We start from the raw sequence: 27,500 nt of genomic DNA, 5'->3' as shown, positions 1-27,500 counted from the left end.
TTAGCTAAGGAATTCCCACGCCATTGAAAATTTCAGTCTGTCCATATCAATTCGTGAAAGGCCAGGATCCGTCCGATACGGTTTTGTCTGATGCCATAAGATTCTATTTGGGTGAGAATTTACACCTGTCTCTAAAGGTTAGTATAATTATTCTAGTAAGACGAGATTTAAAAAAATCATTGACGACATTTATCTTTGTAAAAGAGACATATGAAAATAAAAAATATCAGGAAATATACTGGGGTGGCATTCAAATTCTGAAGAAAAAATTGAGTAAATTTCAGAGCTTGCATTTGGAAAGAAAAAAGTTTGCTTAAATCTTAACTTCTGGAGTAAAGAGGCATAAAATGGCAGACCAAGAAGAAGAAGAAGAAGAAAAAAAAAAGTTGTTAGGTGGACAGAAAAGAAAGAATCCTAAGATGTAGGTTTAAGAATAGTTTAACAGTGGAGAGAAAGTTTGATGTGCGAATACATTAAAAAAAATACGTGATTGAAATCTTAATGAGCTAAAACTATATAATATATAGATAGCTATATACTATAAAAATACATATTTTTAAGTGAAAGTTGAGATTATTTCTAAAAATAAAGTTCTCGGAAACATATTACAATATACTCCGAGCTTGACACGGCAGTATTTTTACGATTAAGGACTCTAATCTTCTCGTTTTTTTATTTTGATTTACGTTTTAGTTTGAAGGATATATCTTTAGAATAGAGAAATAAAACAACATGCTTACAAAATTATTGCCAAAAATATAGCTTTATTGTGAAAGTTTGTGTGTAGCCTATTGTATTTTCTTGTTCTGAGGATGTAATTTGCTTGTCGAAACGTTAACAGAAATAGTTACTTTATCTTTGCTCACCGTCTCAAAACAAGATCTATCACATCATATCACAACATATATACATATATATATATATATATATATATATATATATATATATATATATATATATATATATGAGTGGCAGGGTGGTGAGATAAACACCGAGAACCGTTGAAGTTTTATTAACTGACGTTTCGCTCTTAACAGAGCTTCTTCAGAGTGTACAAACATAATCGGGAAATCAACAATTATATATCTTACATCATTCCGCGTTCCTTCCTTAACCCACCCCCTCCCTCCCTCTCGTACCCTTCAGCTCCTGTAAGATCATCCAGCCGGACATTTTGGACAGCTTAATAAAGCCATCACGATGGTTACAGCAGGGCTGGGATGCTATAAAAGCTGCTTCTACTATTTTTCTTTTTTTCTTGTCTAATCCTTGTTTTAATATTTCCACTCCGTCCCAGTTAGGTAAATGCCCGTACTCCTCCGCATGAATCACCAGGGCGTTTGATGTTCGGTGGGCCCTCAGGTCGCTCTTGTGCTCATATGTCCGCTTGTGTATGCCTCTTCCTGTCTCCCCAAAGTAGTTTAGGTCACAGCCACCACATGGGATTCTGTAAACCATACTGTTGTTATTATGTTCATTTCTACTCTTACCTCTCACTACTTCACCTATCTTCGTACTGGATGTACTGGCGATCTTCAGCCCTGCTCTGCGGAGCAAATGTCCTAACTCTTCTGTGTGCTTGGAGTTTGGAACTACAATGAAGCCACCTTCCTTAGTCTCCTTTTTCTCATCATTTCTCTTTTCCATTATTTTAAGAGCTATTTTCTTCAAACTATGGAGTAACCCTTCTGGATATTTTAGTCCTGAGAACACTTTAAAAATATATTTGATTTCTCTGTCAATATGTTCTTTACTACATACCCGTACTTTTCAGCACATAGTGAAAGGATAAAGAGAGGAGTAATAATTGGATTTTTTCTCAGAGCGTTCCGGGTATGTAGTAAAGAACATATTGACAGAGAAATCAAATATATTTTTAAAGTGTTCTCAGGACTAAAATATCCAGAAGGGTTACTCCATAGTTTGAAGAAAATAGCTCTTAAAATAATGGAAAAGAGAAATGATGAGAAAAAGGAGACTAAGGAAGGTGGCTTCATTGTAGTTCCAAACTCCAAGCACACAGAAGAGTTAGGACATTTGCTCCGCAGAGCAGGGCTGAAGATCGCCAGTACATCCAGTACGAAGATAGGTGAAGTAGTGAGAGGTAAGAGTAGAAATGAACATAATAACAACAGTATGGTTTACAGAATCCCATGTGGTGGCTGTGACCTAAACTACTTTGGGGAGACAGGAAGAGGCATACACAAGCGGACATATGAGCACAAGAGCGACCTGAGGGCCCACCGAACATCAAACGCCCTGGTGATTCATGCGGAGGAGTACGGGCATTTACCTAACTGGGACGGAGTGGAAATATTAAAACAAGGATTAGACAAGAAAAAAAGAAAAATAGTAGAAGCAGCTTTTATAGTCCCAGCCCTGCTGTAACCATCGTGATGGCTTTATTAAGCTGTCCAAAATGTCCGACTGGATGATCTTACAGGAGCTGAAGGGTACGAGAGGGAGGGAGGGGGTGGGTTAAGGAAGGAACGCGGAATGATGTAAGATATATAATTGTTGATTTCCCGATTATGTTTGTACACTCTGAAGAAGCTCTGTTAAGAGCGAAACGTCAGTTAATAAAACTTCAACGGTTCTCGATGTTTATCTCACCACCCTGCCACTCATTTTGTCGCCCATTCCTCATCATATATATATATATATATATATATATATATATATATATATATATATATATATATATATATATATATATATATATATATATATATATTGCTCCTGCAGTCGAGACTAAAAGAGAGAGACCTACGCCATGAGGCGACAAAAAAAAAAAAAAAATCCGTTTACGAATTATTTCATTGTTAAGACGATGGTGATATTCCCAAACCTAAAAACTTAAACCATACTACAAGCAAACTTTTGTCAGCCACCCTACTCTGTCTACACTTATCAATTCCATTGTATCACAGTCCTTTTAAACGTGAAGACTACCTGAACGTGTTACACCTACGCAGCACTCTTTGGTGCGATACACATTTTCTTTTTCAAAATTTTTCTGCCGACTATACTGTACAATCCCACCCTACCCTGTCTACACTTATCACTTTCACTGTATCACAATCTTTATCAACGTGAACACCACCTGAACATTGTACACCTACACAGCACACCTTGGTGCAATACATTTTATTTTTTCTTTATGCTCAGCAGACTATACTATCTTCTTTGAAACTCACTCTGGAAACTTCACCTACCTCCCCGCTCCCCATCCGCCTATGCCATTCGCCAGGATCCATAGAGCTCTCCTTGGAACCCTCGCCCTATTTTCCTGCATACCACTGCCGCAGGAGATCCCCCCGTTCACCCCCCCTTCCCCCCTTCTCCCCTTTTCTACCCCCTTCTCCCCAACCCCCCCTTACAGCTACTGGAGGTCTGCGTGGCACAAAAGTCCACTTTGGGCTTTCACCAAGTCATTCATCCTCTCCTCTTGGCTTTTTTCTCTCTTCTCTTCTTTATTTCCTACTTTTCTTTTCGTTTCTTTTTTAGCTTACTTCGTTTGTGTTTGTTTTTAGCTTGTTGCCCTTTCCATTTTTCCCCCTAAATTTTCCTAAATTTTCAATTTATCTGTATTATCCCTCTTTTATTTTTTTTTATTTTTTTATTTTTTTCTATTTTTTATTTTTCTTATTTCTATTTTTTCTCTTGTATTGAGGCTTTATTTTTTTTCTTTATGAACATGTCAACTGATTGTTAATAGATATGTCAAAAATGCCCCGGAAATTGAGAACCACATTGAAGCGTATTCTCCAATTCTTTCAATCATTCATACTACACACCACAGCACATACATACATACATACATACATACATACATACATACATACATACATACATACATACATACATACATACATACATACATACATACATACATACATACATACATACATACATACATACATACATACATACATACACATACATACATACATACATACATACATACATACATACATACATACATACATACATACATACATACATACATACATACATACATACATACATACATACATACATACATACATACATACATACATACATACATACATACATACATACATACATACATACATACATACATACATACATACATACATACATACATACATACATACATACATACATACATACATACGTACATACATATACATACATACATACATACATACATACATACATACATACATACATACATACATACATACATACATACATACATACATACATACATACATACATACATACATACATACTCGTGCACACATACATAATTACGTACATGCATGCATTCAGTATGCACATCCATATCACCTCTAAACACGTACAGAACAGACTGGTACAATCACTACCATTTAGTCGAGCTTAGCGCTGTGATTGTACAGGAACAGTATTTCATTTTGTGCAGAGTATGCATTTTGGATGTGGAGTAGTTCTTCTATAACAGGCGTTGAAAATGTTGTACCCTTGAATTCCTCTTTCTATTTTTCTTGTGACATTTTCACCAGTCTTGCATGCCTTCCCCTGCAGAATCTTTCTGCTCTGTGCCTTTCCCTTCAAGGTATCGGATTGTCAAATACTTTAACCTTTTTCAAGCATAATGTATCCATATACCTCAAACAAAATGTATAGAAATGTTGTACTTAAAATAGTTTCACTTACATAACAAGAAAATGTTTTAATAATCATCTTAAATGAATGTGGGACGTTTATGGAAATGTATAAAGATACATTCTATATTTTAGGAATTGATACTTCCGCTAATTGGAATTCACTTCTTTCTATATTGTGCGTTGATATGAGAGATATCTTGCACCTGTCGTACCTATACCATATAAAAAAAAATATTTTGCTATATAGAAGGAAGCAAATTGTTTTTAGTATCAAATTTACGACCTAGTTGAAAAAAGAAAATAAGAAATATATATATATATATATATATATATATATATATATATATATATATATATATATATATATATATATATATATATATATATATATATATATATATTCATGTATGTATGCTATTCAAGGAAAATAGAGAGTGGGAAATAGAATACATGTGTATATTTGCATACAATTAGGAAAACGGTAAGCTTACGAAACATAAACCTATATTAAGAATATATTGGGAGACATTCTGTCGAGTTAACTTAAATGGGAATAGGAAATAGGATGCTTAGTCTGATTGCATTCCTAACTACTTTCGGATGTCATATAAGAGTAAACGTTTCAGAAACTATTCAGAATAAACTGAAATTACGAATCCTGTGTTTCTTATCCCCACTTACATGAGAACAAATGTTTTAGAAACAAGTAAAGAATAAACTCAGACTAAGACATCTGTGTTTCCTATCACCAATAACATCAGAATAAATGTTTTAAAAACTAGTCAGGAATAAATTCGGACTAAGACTCCTGAGTTTCCTATCCCCACTTACATGAAAACAAATGTTTTAGAAACAAGTAAAGAATAAACTCAGACTAAGACATCTGTGTTTCCTATCACCAATAACATCAGAATAAATGTTTTAGAAACTAGTCAGGAATAAACTCAGACTAAGACTCCTGAGTATCCTATTCCTGCTGAGCTAAGAATATTTTTTAGAGAAAAAAGGGTTAGAAAGGATTACAAAGGCGGAGCATGCCGACAGGAGACCTTTTGGTCCATATCTAGGTCGGATGCGAAAAAAATCATAATAATAATAACATATTAAATAAAAACTATAATAATGTAAGTAACAAATAAAGTACATAGATAAATGCATAGGTATAGTTAAATAACAAACAAACAGGTAAATAGTAAATAATAATAAATTGACGTATAACATATTGACTCACATGAAACGAAATATAAAAACATTTCCATCTCTCCTGTTCACCAGGTATCGTGGGTTCGACATAGAGATGTTCACCTACTCACCGTCGGACGATTTACTTACACGTCAGACCAGAGGTTCTCAGGAGTCCATTCTGAGGGCTCGGAGGATTGGTTACTCAAGATTCATTACCTACAAGAACGTGACGCTGGCATCTACGAGTGTCAGATCTCCACCACGCCCCCTATCTCACATTACGTTCATCTTTCCGTGGTCGGTGAGTAGTGAGGATATTAATTAAGGGTTTTGTTCGTTATGTCATAATTTTCATTTTAATATAAGTTATGTAATCCAAGATGTCCGCATACATACTTATACGTGCATAAATACAGTCGGAGATGTATACACATATGTTCATAAATCTCTTGATAGTGCAGTGGTTTAAGCCACTGTTCACTTGTTACGTCTGAGCTGGGTTCGAGTCCTTGGCTTCACTGCGTATAGGTTTCCGTATATGTCTCCATTGAGCACCTTGTCAGTCTCGATCGTGATGACATAGAATTAAAGTGAAAAATTAATGTGGCTGAAAAAGATTAATATATATATATACACACATATATATATGCATATATACATATATTATATATATATGCATACAAAAATACATAATATACATGTATTTGTACATCCACACACATATGATTTCAGAAAGGTTTCATTCGCAATCATCATCTGTTTTTGTATCTGGTTTTCTAAAGGAAAGTGACAATAAACTGGCACAAAAATAAATATTGAATTTTCAGCTCAGAGAAGCTAAAAAAATATGAAAAAATAAACGTATATAAAAATAGAAGAATTGAAATTCTATAAGAAAGTCAATATTTTTTTTTTATCTTCTCAAAAAGTTGTGAAACTCCATTTAAAGAGGTTGTTTACCAAAATAAGTCAATAAATAAATCAATAAATTAATATATAAATAGATAAAAAAATAAAGGAATAAATAAATAAATAAACAAATAAATAAATAAATAAATAAATAAATAAATAAATAAATAAATAAATAAATAAATAAATAAATAAATAAATAAATAAATAAATAAATAAATAAATAAATAAATAAATAAATAAATAAATAAATAAATAAATAAATAAATAAATAAATAAGTAAATAGATAAGTAAATAAATAGGTATATAAGTAAATAAATAAATAAATAAATAAATAACACAAAGAAGAGGGATAAACCAGGTAAAAACCATGTTGGCTAGCCGAGCCGAAGAGAATATTGAATAAAATATTGGATAAAAATTGAAAGTTGCGTGAAGGAATGAGGTGAATGTAACTGAGATAAGAAAATATCAGGAGCTGAAAAGCGAGTGAATAATTTAGATTCATAGAGAAGCAGCGCATGACTCCGTGAAATGATTCAGATATCTGCCACTTTAGAGGGTGAAGCAGATTATTATGCCAAAGGCTAAAGGAACCTTGTCTCCGGATTACATAATAATTGTGAAATCACGTGTCCGATTGTGCTTTCACCTATTTCTAGTAATGATAATTGAAAAGGCAGATTTGTCAATTTATATATGCATGTATTCACATTATTGTACTTATATATATGTACTCATATACATATGTATACGTACATATATAATTACATCCATCCAACCATCCGTCCATCTATCCATCATCCATCCATCCATCCATCCATCCATACATACATACATACATACATACATACATACATACATACATACATACATACATACATACATACATACATACATACATACATACATACATACATACATACATACATACATACATACATATACATACATACATACATACATACATACATACATACATACATACATACATAAATACATACATACATACATACATACATACATACATACATACATACATACATACATACATACATACATACATACATACATACATACACACACACATACATACATACATACATACATACATACATACATACGTACATACATACATACGTACATATATACATACATACATACATACATACATACATACATACATACATACATACATACATACATACATACATACATACATACATATATACATATATATATATATACATACATACATACATACATACATACATACATACATACATACATACATACATACATACATACATACATACATACATACATACATACATACATACATACATACATACATACAAGCATACATACATACATACATGCATACATACATACATGTGTGTGCGTGTGTGCGTGTATGAGTATAAGAGAGATTTCGAGTTTACATATGTATTAACGTGAATCTGAACGTCTTCCACTAAGATTATTGTACTTGTTATACGCCTGAGGATCCCATGGCTCAGGCCCACACTTCGTGATCAAGTCAAGGCTCTTCAATCTCCTATTTCTCACAAGTTAACCTTCCTGTCGATGAATCATACACGTGCCGTTCTTGAATAATAACACCATGACGTCATGAAAGTGGTCCTTTGATGAATGACGTCATCATATATTTATGGTATTCCTTGTCACTAATGTCGTTTTCAGTTCCTTCGAATATTTGTTAATGTTACCCAATTAAGCAGCAACGTTTTAATCACGACGGTTTTTGTACATATCGTAATCAATAACATATTTCAATTCATATTGAATGTTGTGTATTTTATCTTTCCAAAGATAGCTTACATGATATTTTGACTCCACTCCTGTTATGATATCAGGTCATAAATATTCGCTTTCAAGTCACAGTCTGGCTCCAAATTAGCCTGACTATACCTTTTCCACTTCGCAATTGCAAAATAGTTTGTCACATTTCACTCTAATGAAATATTCCAAATCAAGTGCATCTGTATTCTATAAACAGGATAATGCGCAAACAGGCTTATTTCCACCACCAATCACCCTAACGATGATCGTATAAGGTTTCATAATTTTCGTTTCATAAAACTGGATGTAACCATAACAAACAAACGATACGAAATATGTTATTTGATTTCCATGAATGACTATGCTCGTATTCGCATGCATTAACCCTATCGATGATCGTATAAGATTTTATAACTTTCGTATCGTACAATTTGGATGTAACCATAATAAAATATACAAAATAATGTTATATAATTTCCGTGAATTATTATGCTCATATTTGTTTACACAAACCATCATAGAGTTTTGCGAGAGGCGTTTTATGCCAGTCATATAAGATCGTATAAGGTTATATAACTTTCGCATCATATAACTGGGGTGTGTCCATAACAAACAAAGGATGCAAAAAATATGTTATATGACTTTCGTATAATACAGCTGCGATGTAACCACAACAAACAAACAACACGAAAAAGTGTTCTATAATATCCGTCAATGATTATGTCTATATTCGCATATATTAGCCATCATAGTTTCGAGAGAGGCCCTATATGCCGAACATACAAGATCGTATAAGATTTCATAAATTTCGTTTCATAAAATTAGAATGTAACCATAACAAAACAAACGATACAAATATGCTATAAGTTATATGTTATATAATTTCCATGAGTAACTATGTTGATATTCCTACACATCACAGACTTTCGTAAGTGGCCCTCTTTGCCAGCGTAACCATAACAAATAAAAGATATAAAATTATATATTATACAAGTTCCGTGAATGATTATGTTGATATTCCTACACATTAATCATCACAGACTCTCGTGAATGGCCCTATATACCAGCCAACCAAACAAGTCAAGGCATCAGCGCTATTTTCCACTTGGGAACGCAATATGAACATAGAGAAGGATATTGCGTCTGATGTATCCTGACAGTGGGCTGGTTTCAGAGATGATGAGACTGCGGAATGGGATGCAAGGTGATGATATTGGCTTACAACGTTGACGGCAACCAATTTACCTGATCGTGTATCACGGAGATACGCTCCCCATCATGCAGAAATGTTCTCCTTCATGCAAACATGTTCTCCAGCAAGCAAAGATGTTCTTCTCTATGGAATAACATAGATGACGTGCAAATAAATGTGAGCGTGGTTCAGATACTAATAATACATTTTCTATGGTTCCGTATACTACTAAAAGTATGGATATTGGGTTTATGTAAATCGTGACAAAATATGAAGCTGCCATGTATCATACATCACCGAGATCACTACACACTGATGAAGGTGATCAATTATATTTTTTCTACGGTTCCATATATCATCCTGAAAAAAATACATCAAAAGACTGTTGAAGCATGAAGCTACCACCTTGAAGCTGCGCTATCAAAATCACTATACACTATGATAAGAACATAAGATAGAAGGGGACTGCAAGAAACCATAAGGCCTACACTAGTTAGTTCTAAATCCATTACCACCTTTCCTCCCCATTCATAAATTTATCTTTTCTTAAAATAACCAACTGTTTCAGTGCTTACTACATTGTTACCAAGTCTATTCAATTCGTTAACCACTGTTGGTATACCACTTCTTAACTATTTCTTTTTAAACCTAAATTTGTCCAATTTAAATCCATTATTACAAGGCCTGCCCTGCTGTCTTGATATGATGATCTTGCCTGTATCACCCTTGATAAAGCCCACGACCCATTTGAATACCTCTATTAGATCACCCTACACTCTTTGTCTTTCCAGAGAGTAATTAGTCACTTCACGCTATGATTGAAGTGATTACAGCTATGAATAGGCATTTTGCTTCAGTACTTAAGCTAGCATATCTAAGATATCTATCTAGCTGTAGTGGATAGCGTCTTAGTATGTAATGTGGTGAGTTTGAGTCTGAACACCGTTCATGGCTACAGAGACTCACTTACACTAAACGCAAGGGAAAAGAACATATACAGTATGTAAGGCCAAAGCATTACCCATAGATCGGGCAATGCATGATGTCTGAGCTTTCAAACGGGTGAATAATAGCTGTCAATCACGAGTCAATCATGAAATCGAAGACCATGGTGAATCACAAACATATTTTACGGTTAGATAAATGAACGTAAAAGGGAATAATATGTGGTTTTGGTTAATCACGATAACTGATGCGTAAGTAATCATTATGACAGAATTCATGATTATAAAATTATCAAAGTATTCAGTGCGTGATCCACATAGGATGCCTGTTTGTGATAACAGTGATACCAGTATGGTAACAGAATGGATTCATGATGGCATATATAGCGTTTGATGGAAAGCTACCGTGCACGTAATCTAATTGATAATGTTCATTATTATACCAAATTACTTCTTTAATGTGGGTTAATATTCAAAAGTTTCATTTAAGGCATGTAGTAAGGTTGAGACGGGATATAGAAGATATGGATGTAACAGGTTGCTCATATAAAATCACAATAGGGTTGAATAAAACACTTTAAGAATCTTTCAATGTATAATTATTAGCAATAATAGTGCAATAGTTCCAGTTAGATACACTGCAGCTAACAGACTGCCGGCCATCACATTTGTGGGGCCGACTTAGGTCAAAATTGTTGACCTAGCCTCTTAATTATTCACGGATAGATAGTAGAGTTTTTAAAGCATCACACATTTAGGCATTAGTTATTCACGTTAGAATATTACAATGGTAAGTGCCAAATTAATCTAATGTAACCACATAAATATTGCTACTTCAGCAGTAGTGAATATGATAATGAAAAACAATGACTGAGGTATGATCTTCTTTGAGTCTATGATCAAGTAAGCATTTGGTTTCTAAACGCTCATGTTATTGAATAATTTGATTCCAAGGAAAGGTGACGAACCTACTCCATGAGGCGTGTAGCTGAGACCGAAGCCGTCAATTTTACCCCCATTATACGCTAGGACTATTGAGATATGTAACAGTTACTGCTGTTTATCGGAGAAGAGTGCGAGATTCGAACCCACAACTATATGGATGCGAGACCAGAACGCTTCCGATCACGCTACCGGCGCACTACGAGTTCAAGAGGATGTACAGTATTGTATTTCCAGAGGATGAAGACTAATGGTTTATCAAGTCAAAACACCGAGTATTTAGATGATGATGATTTTTTTCAAAGAGTCTGAATGAAATATATGAAGACTGAATGAATTAAGAGGATGGCTATGTGTGTTGCGGGATATTCGTAATGAGATGGGGGAATTTGAATAATAAGGGTATTGGGAGCGTTGTAAGAAAATATACAGAATGATAAGAAATATAAACTGAACAAGAGTAAGGTGCATTTGAAAGGAAAAGAGGTAAATCACGAAGTATCAGTACAAATAGTGTATTTTTTGATAACGTGAAGATGTAAAGGGTGGGTTGAGCAAGTAAATATTACCAAAGAAATGGTAAAAAATAAACGATACAAATATGATGTAAATGTGCTGCCTCAAATTCTTCTAGAAATAAGAAAAAAAAAAAAACAGACAAGAGGGAAATCATAACGAAAGCATAGATCTTTTGTGCTTGGTATTGAGAAGAAATATGGAGAGAAAAAATGCACAAAAGATGGATAACTGGGACCGTTGAATAAAGATGCAAATCTCCTTTTCACAGTCAAGGAGGATTATGAAAAAACGCAATATAAACGAAGACTGCCTCTCAGAGAGATGCAAGGCAGAATAGAAGAAAATAAAACTGATGGCAAAAGAAAAAGAGTTTTATAAGATTGGTTCAGAGAATGAGAAGGAAGAAGACTTTTTTTTCGAAAGCGCTGAAACTGGGGAAAAAGTCAGTGGCAAAGAATTGGCGAAGAGGAGATGATGATTCAGGGAAGACTGCTATCAATGTGCAGGATGACTTGGCCATAAACTAGGTTTTTATATGACTGGAAGATGACATACTCTCTAGAAGCAATAAGCTAACACTTATTGCAATTCGATATGTATACATAAAACATTTCTTGTAAAATAAGCAAATTGTAAAATTTCGTCAATAGAGCGGTAAAATTTGTCACTCATTGGTTATTTCTAGTCTTTCTAAACACGAGAAGATAAAAAAAGAGAAAAAAATGTTTTTTGTTCCTCATTTTGTGGATAATGAATAAGGGCCGAAGGCAAGGAGCCGAAGCCCAAACCCCCTGAGAAGCAAGGACTGGCGTAGCCGGTGGCTCGTAAGAAAGTGAAATTTGTATTAGAGTGCAATATACCTTTGTTACTGAAAATTAGTATGAGAAGGCTTCAGCGAGTCGAATTTTGTATTAATGAACTCAGGCACAACAGATGCTCGTTAAAAATAATTTAGTAATATCATCAGTGCAACTCTTACTTTCTCTTAGTTGTGGGTTAAATTCTCGCACTTCGCTTCGATTTTCCTCAGTGACTCACTGTTACCTGCCCTAACAACTCAAGGTCATAATAGGGCAAAAGTGACGGCTTCGGCCGAAGCAACACATCTCCTGACGTAAACTCCTCACCATTATGTCAGGTTGAAAACAAATATTCTAGGAACTCAGAAGTCATTTTGTTGATATTGAATGCAGGGGTACGCTCAATGGTCTTCAGCAACAGAAGACTAGGAGAGAGTCTGCTATCCATCTGTCTATTCCTTCTTATATTTACAAGTAATTTCTAAGAATCATGAAGCGAAGGTAAGTGCCTGGGGACCCTAAGGCTAAAGCCGTCGCCTCAGTCTTATTATGCTCTTAGACCTCTGGGGCAGGTAACTAGCAGTCACTGCTGGGAATCGGGGAGGAGTGCGGGACTCGAGTCCACAGCATGCTCTTGGTGATACCACCAGCGCACTACGAAGGAGATTATGTCTATGTCTTACAAAAGATTATAAAGGAGGAGCATGCCGACAGGAGACCTTTTGGTCCATGACTAGGTCGAATGCGGAAAAAATATAATAGTGATGAATAAATAAAATAAAAATAAATAGAAATTATAACAATATAAATAATAGTAGATGATAATGAATAAAATAAATAAATGCATAGGTATAGTTAGATAATAAAGAGACAAGTCTTTTTCATTACTAAGATTTTTTTTTTAATTATTATATATCGTTGCTTGAGCATATACCTTCACTGTGCTAATTTGAGGAAGTTTTGCTTTCGACTTATGTACAACATCTTTTTTAGTAATTCTATTTTATACACGTATTACGTATGTGTGCAAGTAGCGTATTCGGAAGCGTGCTAGGCTCCCATTTGCTTAGTTGTGGGTTCGAATCCCTCACTTCTCTCCTATTCCCAGCAGCGATTGCTACCTGCCCCAACAGTCCAAGCGCATGATAGGGCAAAGGTGATGGTTTCGGTCGCAGCTACTTAGCGCCTTCTAGCGTAGACTCCTCACCTTCTATATTACGTATATAAGTCATAATGTGCGAAGAATACGCCCAGCCCATAAATGCTGTCTCATCCTGTGATATACAGCACCGCATGTACATATATACTCCGCAGAAGTTAGGTCCCCTGATCCCAAGCGTCTAGTTCCTTGCAGTGCACATAAATCTATTTCATAACGTTTCGGCCCAGAAAGAGTTCCATAATGGCTCCAGGCCGTAAAAGTTTTCTTACATTCAGGGTGGCAAAAGGGAGCTCATTTTTTCTGGCCCAGAGGCCGGAGATCAAGGTAGTCATTCCAGTTGTTCTGAAGAAGGACACGAGGTTTTGTGCCACTCGGTATTTATGACGCTCAGGAAGCTGGCCTTGCTGTACCACTCTATCAAGGGGAATGGGGAGAGCTGCATTTAGGACGACCTTTTGTTATAGCAGGTGAGGAGCTTTCGTCAGGAGGAGATTAGTCGTGGCCGAAGTCGTCACTTTTGCCCTATGCGCTTGGACTGTTTGGGCAGTCGGAGAGGAGTGCAGGATTCGAACCCGTAACTAAGGGAATGTAAGACCAATACATTACCGATGGTGACATTCTTTCATTGTAGGGACCCCCCCAAAAAATATATATATATATATATATATATATAGTGCTGGTAAAATAATCTAAATTTCACCATGATCTTATAGTCTCGTATTCTCTTAGTTGTGGGTTCGAGTCCCACATTCCTCTCCGATCCTCAGCAGTAACTACCTGTCTCAAAGATCCAAGCGCATAGGTAATCTGGCTTCGGCCACGGTTACTCAGCGCCTTCTGGTGTAAGTTCCTTACATCTTTTCACCACTTTGATCTTATTCTTTCACTAACTAGGATCTGAAACTTACTCACCAGCATTACTGTACCAAATAATAAAGGTACTCAGTTATCGAAAACAGACTAGAAAGATTAGCCATGAGGAACCACTAGAGAACACGTATAATATAATGACGATAAGGTGGAAAGTTTTGAGTCAAGAATGAACTAAAGGGGAAATTAGATAACTAATAATGAGACAGAAATGTTGATTTGGAAATGGCAAAGAAAACAAAAACAAGAACCTAAATCGATATGAAATAATGATATAGAAATGGTAGATACTTTCGGCGAAAAATATCACAGGTTATCTTTAAGCATTCGCTGGAACCGTGATGAAATTGACGCCAAGAATGTAACGTCTATGTGCCGGATAGAATAAATATGTCGCCGTTAACAAAACAAAAGTAAGGGACATAAAAATTACAATAATTAACAGGAACGACAACTTGAATTAGTGGTAACTACGGACATACAAAACAAATAAAATAATAAAACTGCATTCGTGATATGGTTTGACGTCACAAACTCCTCCCATCGGATGACTAGGACGATGCTCCTTACAGAGGACTTTGTAGTGTAGAATTTAATGAACCATGCCCATGGTACAACTTCGCCGGTGGAAGGATTCGAACCACCATCCCCTCGACCTTCACCGCAAGTAACGACGCTCTAACCCGCTTAGCCAGCGAGCATTCGTAGTTACACAAAAATAATCGAGAATAAAACAGGAAGAAAAGACCAAATGCTAAGAAGATGGCGCTTGAAGAAATGAAAAACAAAAAAAAATCATCAGACAAAGACTTTCGAAATTAAACGAAAACCCTGCAAAAAATAGTACTGCGATACTTAATTAAATCTAATAAAATTAGTAATTCATAGAAATAAAACGTAGTGAAACGAAAATAGAAAAAAAAGAGGGTAGTCTGAAACGAATGTGAATCATAATAGAATACGAAATGAGAAGGAAAAGCGGGGGGGAGAATGGTAGACTAATTGGAGAGATGAATAAAGATGGCAAAGCCTTTGGGAAGAATCTCCAGCTAACAGAACCTCTGGCGGAGGAAGGGGAAGAAGCTAACGAAGGTGGGCAGGTATATGTAAGCGCAGTAATGAGAGAAGAAGGCCAAGATATAACAGCGGAGGAAGGGAACAAGTGCAGGGTAAGGAGAAAGAACATGTGATTGAGAGTATGACTGATATTCGAAGGTAGGAACTGAAATTTGTGGAGAGGTTTAGTGGAGGTATGTGGTGGAGAAATCAGGGACTAAAACTGAAATGGATGAAGAAATTACATTACAGATGATTGGTAGGGGTCCTGACTTGGCACTACAGGCAAACACGGGAACGAGAAGTTGTGGTTAAATGAAAGGGTCAAAGAGGTGGACGGATCGGTTGTGCCCTCACACTGGAAAAATTGTCAAGCTGCATTACACCTGCAGTAAGTTTCGAATTCTCTCTCTCTTTCTCTACATACATACACACATACATACATACATACATACATACATACATATATATATATATACATATATATATATATATATGTATATATATTCATATATATATATATACATATATATATATATATGTATGTATGTATGTATGTATGTATGTATGTATGTATGTATGTATGTATGTATGTATGTATGTATGTATGTATGTATGTGTGTATGTATGTAGAGAGAGAGAGAGAGAGAGAGAATTCGAAACTTACTGCAGGTGTAATACAGCTTGAGAATTTTTCACACATACATACATACATACATACATATATATATATATATATATATATATATATATATATATATATATATATATATATTATATAGATATACATATATGTATATATACATATATATATATACATATATGTATACATAGACAGATAGATAGATAGATAGATATCCGCCTATCTGTCTATCTGTCTATCTGTCTATCTATCTATCAATCTATCTATCTATCTATCCATCTATCTATCTATCTATCGATCTATCTATCTACCTATGTATGTATTAATGTATGTATGTGTGTATGTAATAATGTAAGTATGTATGCATGTATGTATGTATGTATGTATGTATGTATGTATGTATGTATGTATGTATGTATGTATGTATGTATGTATGTATGTATGTATGTATGTATGTATGTATGTATGTATGTATGTATGTATGTATGTATGTATGTATGTATGTATGTATGTATGTATCTATATCTAGCTAACAATCTAGATATATACCAAAGGCTTCTCCCCCATATATGGGAGGTAGCCATCTAATCTATCCCGCTCCCATCCATCACCCATCTATGATTTCCATCTTAGATCCCCGTTCATAAAATATTAGTGCAAGAGTAGGAATAAAACTAAGTGAATTAATTTGGATGCATTATAACAAATGAAACATTGAATTTTAACAAACAGAATTGTTAACCATCCTTATGGGAAAGAAACGGAAAGGCAAAAGATTTGACTAATAAAATCACAAGTATTGATGACTATCAAAATAGGGAAAATAAAGATAAGAAAGAAGGGACTTTCGCATGAAATTAGATTTTATTTTGAACTTATATAGACTTAGTTACTAGAAATGGAAGGAGGTTAGAAAGTATGGAATGTGCCGAAATTCAATTTTGAATAGGACAGACGGACTCGAAAGATAATGACGATTTTTTTTGGGCGATGCAATTGAACCCGGAGAGATAACATACAAGACACTTAGAACAGTGCTACCTAGGAAGTCCGGGATATTGTACATCTAGAGGATTTATTACAGATTAGAGGATGAAACGTGTATGACTAGGTTGAATAATCTAGGTTTAAAAAGGATATAGACAAGAACTGGTTTAGCAACAGAATGGTTAACGAATAGTGGTTAACTTAGTAATCTTATAATGAGAGCTGAAACTATTGGTTGTATTAAGAGAAGATTAGATAATTTTATGGATAGGAATGAAAGGTGGGAGGGACATGGAACTGCGTAGTGTAGGTCTTATGGTCTCCTGTAGTCTCCTCCATTCTATGTTTTTATGTTCATAATCACGAAAGAGGATCTATTTCGGAAAGAATGTATCGAATACGCTGAAAACGTATCTTTAACAACCTTCTTTCTGCTGAATATAAACAGAATGAATAACTTAAAAAAGAAAAAAGGATAAATGAAGGCTTATTCTTAACAAGTTTGTTTCGACTGAATATAAAATGAATTAATATTCTAAGAAAAGGATTTCCATTAAGAACCTAATCTTAGAAAGTTTGTGCTAAATGAATATAGAAAGAACAAGTACAAATAAAAAAAGAAAAAGAACCAGTGAGGAGTAGAAATATCAGAACAAATGATTAACGGAAAAGATTACATGTATTATATACATCAACAAGAAACTAGCCTAGAGATTGATTTAAACGAAAAAGTTATATAAAGTTTAGGCAATATACGAACTTGTAGGGTATAGAAAATAGACGTAAACCTTAAAATTCCAATAATGGTAAATATAAAAGTTGATCTATCATATATATATATATATATATATATATATATATATATATATATATATATATATATATTTATATATATACATATATATATATATATATATATATATATATATATATATATATATATATATGTGTGTGTGTGTGTGTGTGTGTGTGTGTGTGTGTGTGTGTGTGTGTGTGTGTGTGTGTGTGTGTGTGTGTGTGTGTGTGTGTGTGTGTGTGTGTGTGAGTGTGTGTGTGTGTGTGTGTTTGTGTGTGTGTGTAAGGCCACGCAATGACAAATAAAGCAGAAAAGACGAATATGAGAAACCGACCAAGGACAGGAGAAGAGTGACACCTGAAATTATTTATTACTGTTCCTTAACCTCCTGAAAAAATAGCGCATTCACTAACTCACACTAGTTATCGGTTTGTGGCTAGAGGAGGTTTCCAACTTTATTCTCACATAATCTATTCTTACGAATTGCTATTCCTTAGCTCCTTAGAGATGACCACTTTAACGCTGAATTAAATCGTTATACATCCGCGCACCCTCTAGTTTTTGGTTTGTGTTCTCACTTATGAAACTCTATTGCTCTCCAGGGTCCCGTAGTCCTCAAACGTGAACCAAAGGTCTCTAACATTATATGTTGAGGACAAGGGCACACAAGGAAGACAGAAGTGCATATTCACAAGGAGCAACCCATGACAACCATCCTTACAAGAGAATTAGAGGAAACTGTAACTTTGTTGTTGGGCACGCTTGGGGAAACGTTAGTGTCGTATTGATGTCAGTGGTGGTTTTGGTGCCTGTGGCAATGGTTACGTTACAACACTAAATGATATTCAGTAAACTCTGAGGGCAGAACCTGGGTATCTACATTAGTGACTTAATTTGAAGGTAAGACGAAGTGTAACTGCATTACCGGTTTAATGTGGAAATAAGATGAAGGTCCTTGTGTCTCAGGAGGAGTATAAGCTACAATGCGAGCAATGCAACTTTAGAATGTTACCAAGCTTGCGGGATATCAAAATTTCTCTGGCGCGTGTATGGATGTATGTATACATACATATATATATATACATATTATACATATATATTTGTATATATGTATATATATACATATATTATATACATACATGTTGTATATATGTATATATATATATACATATATGCATGTGTGTGTGTGTGTGTGTGTGTGTGTGTGTGTGTGTGTGTGTGTGTGTGTGTGTGTGTGTGTGTGTGTGTGTGTGTGTGTGTGTGTGTGTGTGTGTGTGTGTGTGTGTGTGTGTGTGTGTGTGTGTGTGTGTGTGTGTGTGTGTGTGTGTGTGTGTGTGTGTGCGTGCGTGTGTGTGTGTTCTGTATGAGTCTTCAGTTTTTCAGGCCACTTCCTCTCATTTCCTTACACAGTAGCTATTCTGTCTGCACGCAGTCTGACGAATTACGTTATTTCCTTCCTATTTCAAGAAAACAAAGGTTACTGGGCATCTTACCTCTTAAGCCTTACTTCATCTTTTCCGTAACACACAAATCAAGGACACTCACCTTTGCATATATTGCGTAATTGGAGAATGAGTCTTCGCGTGGGAGAGCTGGCAATGAATGAGGTCATAATAATGAGGCTATAATGAATGGGACTGGTTAATGTGGCAAGCGTGCTGGACGTTATAGATGTCGTCGTTGGCGTTGTGGCTAATGGGGTGGATGCACACTCTGTGATGAATGCGATAGGGAGCCTCCTATCCTCTGTGGTGAAAGGGAGATTACACAAAGTGTGCAGATCGAGATGACATTAAATTTCGGCCCACAGATCAATTTGGGAATGGAACAAAAGAGTGTTTGGTCAGTTTGCAAATAATGGCTAAATGACACCCTTCATTCAACTGAATTAGAAATAGTAACATGGACAAATGAAAGGACTTAGGTACTATTAAATATATGGATTTAAAACACATGTAGAGAGTGGTTTACTGTGTGCGTGTATGCGTGCATGTGTGTGCGTATATATATATATATATATATATATATATATATATATATATATATATGTGTGTGTGTGTGTGTGTGTGTGTGTGTGTGTGTGTGTGTGTGTGTGTGTGTGTGTGTGTGTGTGTGTGTGTGTGTGTGTGTGTGTGTGTGTGTGTGTGTGTGTGTGTGTGTGTGTATGTGTGTGAGTGTGTGCGTGTGAGTGTGTCTGTGTGTGTGTGTGTGTCCGTGTGTGTGTGTTTATGTGTGTGTAGGTGTGTGTGTGTGTGTGTGTGTGTGTGTAGGTGTATGTTTGTGTGTGTCTGTGTGTGCGTGTGCGTGCGTGTGTGTGTGTGTGTGTGTTGTGTGTGTGTGTGTGTGTGTGTGTGTGTGTGTGTGTGTGTGTGTGTGTGTGTGTGTGTGTGTGTGTGTGTGTGTGTGTGTGTGTGTGTGTGTGTGTGTGTGCCTGCGTGCGCGCCCGTATGTGTATGGTTGTGTGTATGTAAGATGTGTTGAAGTTCTGTCGTATTAATTAAGCAGCACCTTATAAGTAAAACCAAAGTTTGTTTGGTCATGCTAATTACTGAAACCGCAATAAACGGCCGTTTCAATGACCTGATTAAAACGGTCAAGGTGAACATATATTAATAGACGGGGCTTACAGTAATCACATTTATGAGCAATAACCTTTTGAATCACGATTTGAGTGTTATGAATCTTGTTTACTTGTTGACCGAGCGGCTTAGAGCGTCGCTGCTTGTGGTAGTTCGAACCCTGCCACCAGCGAGTTGGACCAAGGCGATGGTTTATTAAATTCTACGCTACAAATTCTTCTGTAAGGGACATCGTCATAGCCTCTTGACAGGGGGAGTTCGTGATATTAAACTGAATCATCATTAAGACTTGTTCACGGCAACCTGGAAGAGATAACGTCATGAGCCAACGAAGAAATATAAGCCTATGTGTAGGGAGGCTAGCGCATTTGATTTAGTGACAAGTTGTATGTGTCTTTTTTAGGCCAAATGAAGAGGATGTTGTTTATCAGGGAGGGCTAACTCATAGGAATACTGTAGGAGTTTTGGGCCATGAGATGTTTCCCAGCTTATCTTTTGTAGAATTAAAGTCAGTTGTTCAGTACCTTCAAAATTAAATTAAATAGATTTCTGAAGAGATGAATAAAAAATGAATTAAGCCCTCTCATAGATAAGAGTAGTAAATGACGCACAATAAAGCTAATGAAATCCTAAAAATCTAGTTAGATAAAGCCTGACATTGCAAAAAAAAAAATAATAAGTAGAAAGTTTGAGAAAAATACAGTAATCTCACAGTTGCCTGAGATTTTTTAACGTGGTATTTAATGGGAATATATTTACAACTTTGATGTTATTGATTTAAGATTTTATTTAAGCTCCCACATGCTTTTTTTTTTCTCTTTTATTTGAGAGAATATTATTAGCTATTTTCGTATTCTGTTTTCTTTTTCTTAAGCTCAATATTGATATTATGGCTCGCCACTGTACTCTTTTTATTATTTCAATGGCTATAGTGAATTCTGGAGACTTTAAGATATGCAGCATACATCAAGTGTGAAATGTATAGTTGTATAATGAGATGTATATAATTATGTAATTATATCTGAACTTTTGAATTTAAAAAAATCTCGCTATCATAGTATCTTATTAAGTTTCTCTGAAGCAGATATATAATGTATACAGCAGATGTTTTATATTCGTTATTCATAATTACATCAAAAGTTTTCCAATTTGCCATTTTTTTAATAGCTCTCTAACAATGATCTTAACTCGTACCTTCTCCCTGAAATCTAAACTTATCAAGTTTCTCTGAAGCAGATATATAATGTATAGATGTTTTATATTCGTTATTCATAATTACATAAAAAGCTTTTCAATTTGCCATTTTTTTAATAGCTCTCTAACAATGATCTTAACTCGTACCTTCTCCCTGAAATCTAAAATTGCATCTGCATGTGACTTATTCGTATTCGAATCGTTTCAAAAAGCTTTCAGAATCCATCGAAAATTCATAGAAAATCCAATAGAAATCGGTGTCACTGGTGTTATTCCCTATTCCACCGGAGCTGCAGACGTGTGACCACTGCCATAGCATTTTTATTTCATCTTTTCCTCTCTACTTCTTCTTTTATTTCATTCTACCTTTTCTTTAATTCCCCATGTCCTCTCTTAATCCTTCCCCCCAGATTTCCATTAGTTTTGTCTGCTTTGCCTATAATTAAATACGTAATCTGTTTCTTTTTGTTGTTTCTTTTCTATCAGTCTCATTGAATCCATATATATCTTTAAATTTCTTGAACAAAATTAACAATATTCATATACACCCAAGACTTAAAGTTCTTGTAGATTTCATTTCTGTGATTGACTTTTCTTAATTCAACAGTAGAGTTAGACTGTAAAAGGATAAAAAATGACGGGACAAAAAAGAAAAAAAATATCAGTTAAAAGCCTAGGAGTAAAAGTGGCAAAATTCACTTGAATCTCAGTGAGTTTCCTTGCTTTTTCTACTTAATATTTGTGTTCGTTTATTTACTACTTCATTTCATTTAATTATTTAACTACTCATATATTTCATTCTATTCATTTATTTAAATATTTACTTATTCAACCATTTGCTTCTTTACTGATTTTTTGCCCGCCTATTTTCTCATTTATTTACTTATGTATTTGTCTATTTTTCTGTTTATCTATTTGCTTATTTATCTATTTATATATTATCAACTAATTCATTCATTCATTCATTCATTCATTCATTCATTCATTCATTCATTCATTCATTCATTCATTCATTCATTCATTCATTCATTCATTTATTCATTTATTCATTCATTCATTCATTCATTTATTCACTTATTTATTTGTTTATTTATCTATTTATGTATTTATTTATTTATTTATATGTTTATTTATTTTTATTCATTTATCTATTTATTCATTTGCTTATTTATTTATTCATTTATTTATTTATTTATTCATTTATTTCTTTATCTATTCACTATATATTCTTTATTAATTTGTTCAATTACTTGTTTGATCCGCTATCTTTTTATTCGTTTATCTATTTTCCTACCTCTGACCTCAATACAGGCCAAAATCTCTCCTGTCTATATTGGAAGTTTTTAGAATCTTGACTGTGTTATGGAGAGCTTCTGGCAAATAGAGAAATATGGGCGCATTTCCTATACCCACCGATTTAGTTACACGAGCTAAAAGACCAACGTGGTCTCCACTAGAGAAAATAGGATAAGAATTTAGTGATAAGTGTAGGAGAAGAAGAGAAAGACAATGAAGAACAAGATGAAATAAAGAAAAAGGAAAAGGGGAAGACGAGGAAGAAAATGGTGGAGAAGAAAAAGAAAAAGAAAAAGAGGAAGTGGATGAAGATGATGATGAAATGAAAAAATAAAAAGAAGACGAAAACGATAAAGAAGAAAAAAAGAAAAAGAAAAAGAAAAAGAAGAAGAAGAAGAAGAAAAAAAAAAAATCTTACACTAGTGTCGAGGTGCTGCTCCCGCATGTTCCTTGTCCCGGGTTCAAGTACCACACTCCTTTCCAGTTCCCAGCAGTTCCAGTTCCCAAATAGCCCAAGTGCATAATAGGGCAAAAATGAAGTCTTCGGCCGCGGCCACGTGCCTCTTGGCATAGGCTGCTTACGTTTTTCTTCAACCACTTGGTGTCATATATCATTCTATTCCTGCTACTATCTTAGCAGCCTGCATGGAGCAGTTGATAACGTTCCAGCCTCAGAACGTGGAAGGTCCGAGTTCGATCCTTGTTAAGAGCAAATCAGTTTCTTGACTTCCTAACTCTTCTCCACAACGGAGGACATAAGTTTCGGTAGAGCAGTGTCGAACATAATCATCTTATCAATATGGTCGAGCTGATTACATTCAGTTCAGACTTCATTCGCAACCAAAGCCATTCCAACATACTAAAAACTTCAATGCACTTCTCTCCATGCATAACCTTACCGTGCTAGATTAAGCAACCATGGTGAGGTACAGAGACTGTATCTTCCATCAGGGGATAGACTGGTCCTCCAGTGGACCATTGAGTCTGAATTACAACTACACAACTGCACAGCCTTAGCACTTATATCATTCCCGTGATACAGCCTTGATAATTTAGGAGTTATAAAATGTCTCAATAATAGCAAATGAATTAATGAGGCGAAGGAGAAGAACATGGAATTATAATATGTTGATGCTGAGCTAGGAATAATTTTGATATCGTGATTTGGGCGTTTTCGAAGTAGAGAGTCTTGAAAGGGAAAGATACCAAATTTTGATAATGAATTGGTCCATAGATCTGGTCTTTCATCATAAATGTAATGAGTTATTCGTATGAGAAGAATCAGGAATCAAACAGTATGATAAATCAACAATAATATATATATATATATATATATATATATATACACACTGAATTGGATATATTTTATAAAAGAACGCACTAGTTCCCTAGTTCTCAAAAATTATTTGGCTGGCATTTCTGGGACGCTGTCGAAAACTAAAGTAGTCTATCAGTTTAATTGCATTTCTGGAGACTGTGAGCTCTTTTCTCGTAGCTATGTTGGTTATACGACATGCAGCCTTAGCAGACGTTTAACTCTCCACCTTCAACAGGGAGCCATTAAAAATCATTTTGAACAGTATCACAAGTCTGTGTTGGATAGAGCAACCGTTGTTCATAACACTGAAGTGCTAGCCCAGTGTAATAACATTATGGAATTGAAAATGTTAGAGGCTGTGTATACAAGAAAATTGTCTCCTGTGATCAATGTACAGGCTAATTTGTTGTCTGCTATTTCCTTATTTAATACGTCCACGCTACATGTTGTACATAACCTCCCTGTGCATGGTAGGCACACTACTTCACCTCACCTTACTCCGACTCCAACTCTCCCCCCTCACCTCTCCCTCTCCCTCCTCAAGCTCTGAGAAGGTCTTCCAGGGTCAGGTCATCGGAGGTTTAAAGATCGCGCTTGACCTAAGGGTGTAGCATTCTAATTTTTCCTGTGACCATGTAACGTATCTGTAAATTGTGTTGTCTTAACTGTTCTTGTATCTTGAAAATGACTCCTTGTAGTCGAAACGTGGAATAATTAAAATGGAGAACTTTGGAAAGTTCGTTTCCGCTCATCCTGCCAATATTAGAACTTTAGTGAGGAAACTTGAAAATATCAAGTAGAATCTTGATAACTGTGAAAATGCTGTGGTGTTCAATTCAGTGTGTATAGAAGAAAACCTGCGCCCTATGTATAAATGTATATATATATATATATATATATATATATATGTGTGTGTGTGTGTGTGTGTGTGTGTGTGTGTGTGTGTGTGTGTGTGTGTGTGTGTGTGTGTGTGTGTGTGTGTGTGTGTGTGTGTATATATATGTATATATATATATATATATATATATATATATATATATATATACATATGAGTATTGTAGTGTTGATGATTTGACTTCCCTTCTTCGTAATATGTGTAACCTAGAATTCATCTTGGGACCATTAGAAATAAGTCACTGAATATCATAAACTATGAAGAAAGATATCTTTTATTAGTTTAAAGGATTTAGAATCCAAATAAAAATAATGAAAGATTAAATAAAGATGAAAAACAAATAAGGCTGAAAATGACCTCAATTTGAGAAATAAAATAATCATTGCTATTTGGTTGGTCAGAACCTCCTGATAGGATTTAATGTAAAGAAAACAAAGTAAGCTGAAGGTGGTTCTTGAGGTCATCAGAGGCCGTATGACACTTGGAGATTTTAATTTAGATATCCAGATGAGAGAAAGTTGGAAGCTAATGAGGAGAAAGAGATTTAGGTTAGTAGTTTCAGAATCTTAATCATAGACTTTATGATACATCAACGTGCAGAGAAACCGAATAAGGAAGAATGAAATTAGTTCCTTTCCTATTGAATTGTCTCTTCATAAGACTGAAAGACAATACAAAGAGAATTGTTTATCGATATCTAAACGCTTAAATTGTGGAAGGTTTTCAATAGATATCATACACGACATTAAGAATAGTCAAATTTAATATTGATAGATTAGGTCAAAGAAAAAATTCTTTCTAAAGACAAAGAGAAATGTGTCACAAAAATTTGAATTTTTTTAAAATAAATCAGAAAATGTATTGAATTTCATAGAAAATGAGAACACATCAATACTGATAGAAAAAACAAACTTATTATTGTAATGAATGAAATGATGCAAATAGATAAGGAAGTATTACAGAGAATAAAATATTGGCTGAATTACAATCAGTATCATTAAGAAGGAATAAAAGAGAATTATGAAAAATAAACGAAATCAACTGAAAAACAAAACAAAAACAAAAAGTACTTTTAGAGTTGACAAAATAAAATTAAATAAGTATCATTCCCCGATGAATATATATATATATATATATATATATATATATATATATATATATATATATGTATATATATATATATATATATATATATATGTATATATATATATATATATATATATATGTATATAATATGTATATTTATATATATATATACATACATATATATATATGTATATATATATATATATATATATATATATATATATATACTATTTAATTATCCCAACAGCATATTTTCTAAAGTAGTTAATGTCCATAGAAGAACCCAAGATAATAACAACCCAGGAGTTTATAATTTACCGTGCAAGGATTGTGATCAAGTGTACTGGAGTCAAACCGGACGAAACCTCACCACCAGGATTAAAGAACACAAAAACTCGGTAAAATATGCATACGAGAACTCTGCAGTGTTTCTTCACTCATTCAACAAAGACCACCGCATAGACTGGGACAACGCAGATATAATTTTCAAATCAAATTGTAGCTTCAAGAGAAAAATAATAGAATCTTCTTTCATTAAAGATGTCTCGAATTTTAACATCTCAAAAGGTCATTAGATTCCGGACTGTATTACATCATTAGCAGTTAATAAAATACGTTCAAACATTATTGGTTCCAACAACAATCACCCTACCTAGGGTAAATTCACCTGTGCCTTCCCATGTCCCCCT

General features: G+C 34.5%; 1 protein-coding gene across 1 annotated transcript in view; it reads left to right on the top strand.

Moving 5' to 3' along the window:
- Positions 1 to 27,500, top strand: part of LOC143040309 (lachesin-like) — a 52,500-nt gene that overhangs the window by 10,179 nt on the left and 14,821 nt on the right. Inside the window, exon 3 of the mRNA XM_076211199.1 lies at positions 5,910 to 6,120. Coding sequence (XP_076067314.1) covers positions 5,910 to 6,120 — 211 coding nt within the window. The remainder of the gene's footprint in view (positions 1 to 5,909; positions 6,121 to 27,500) is intronic.

Source organism: Oratosquilla oratoria, chromosome 28, assembly GCF_046742065.1.
Source record: "Oratosquilla oratoria isolate Oo_2021 chromosome 28, ASM4674206v1, whole genome shotgun sequence".
NCBI lineage: Eukaryota > Metazoa > Arthropoda > Malacostraca > Stomatopoda > Squillidae > Oratosquilla > Oratosquilla oratoria.
This window is presented reverse-complemented; position numbering and strand designations above follow the sequence as displayed.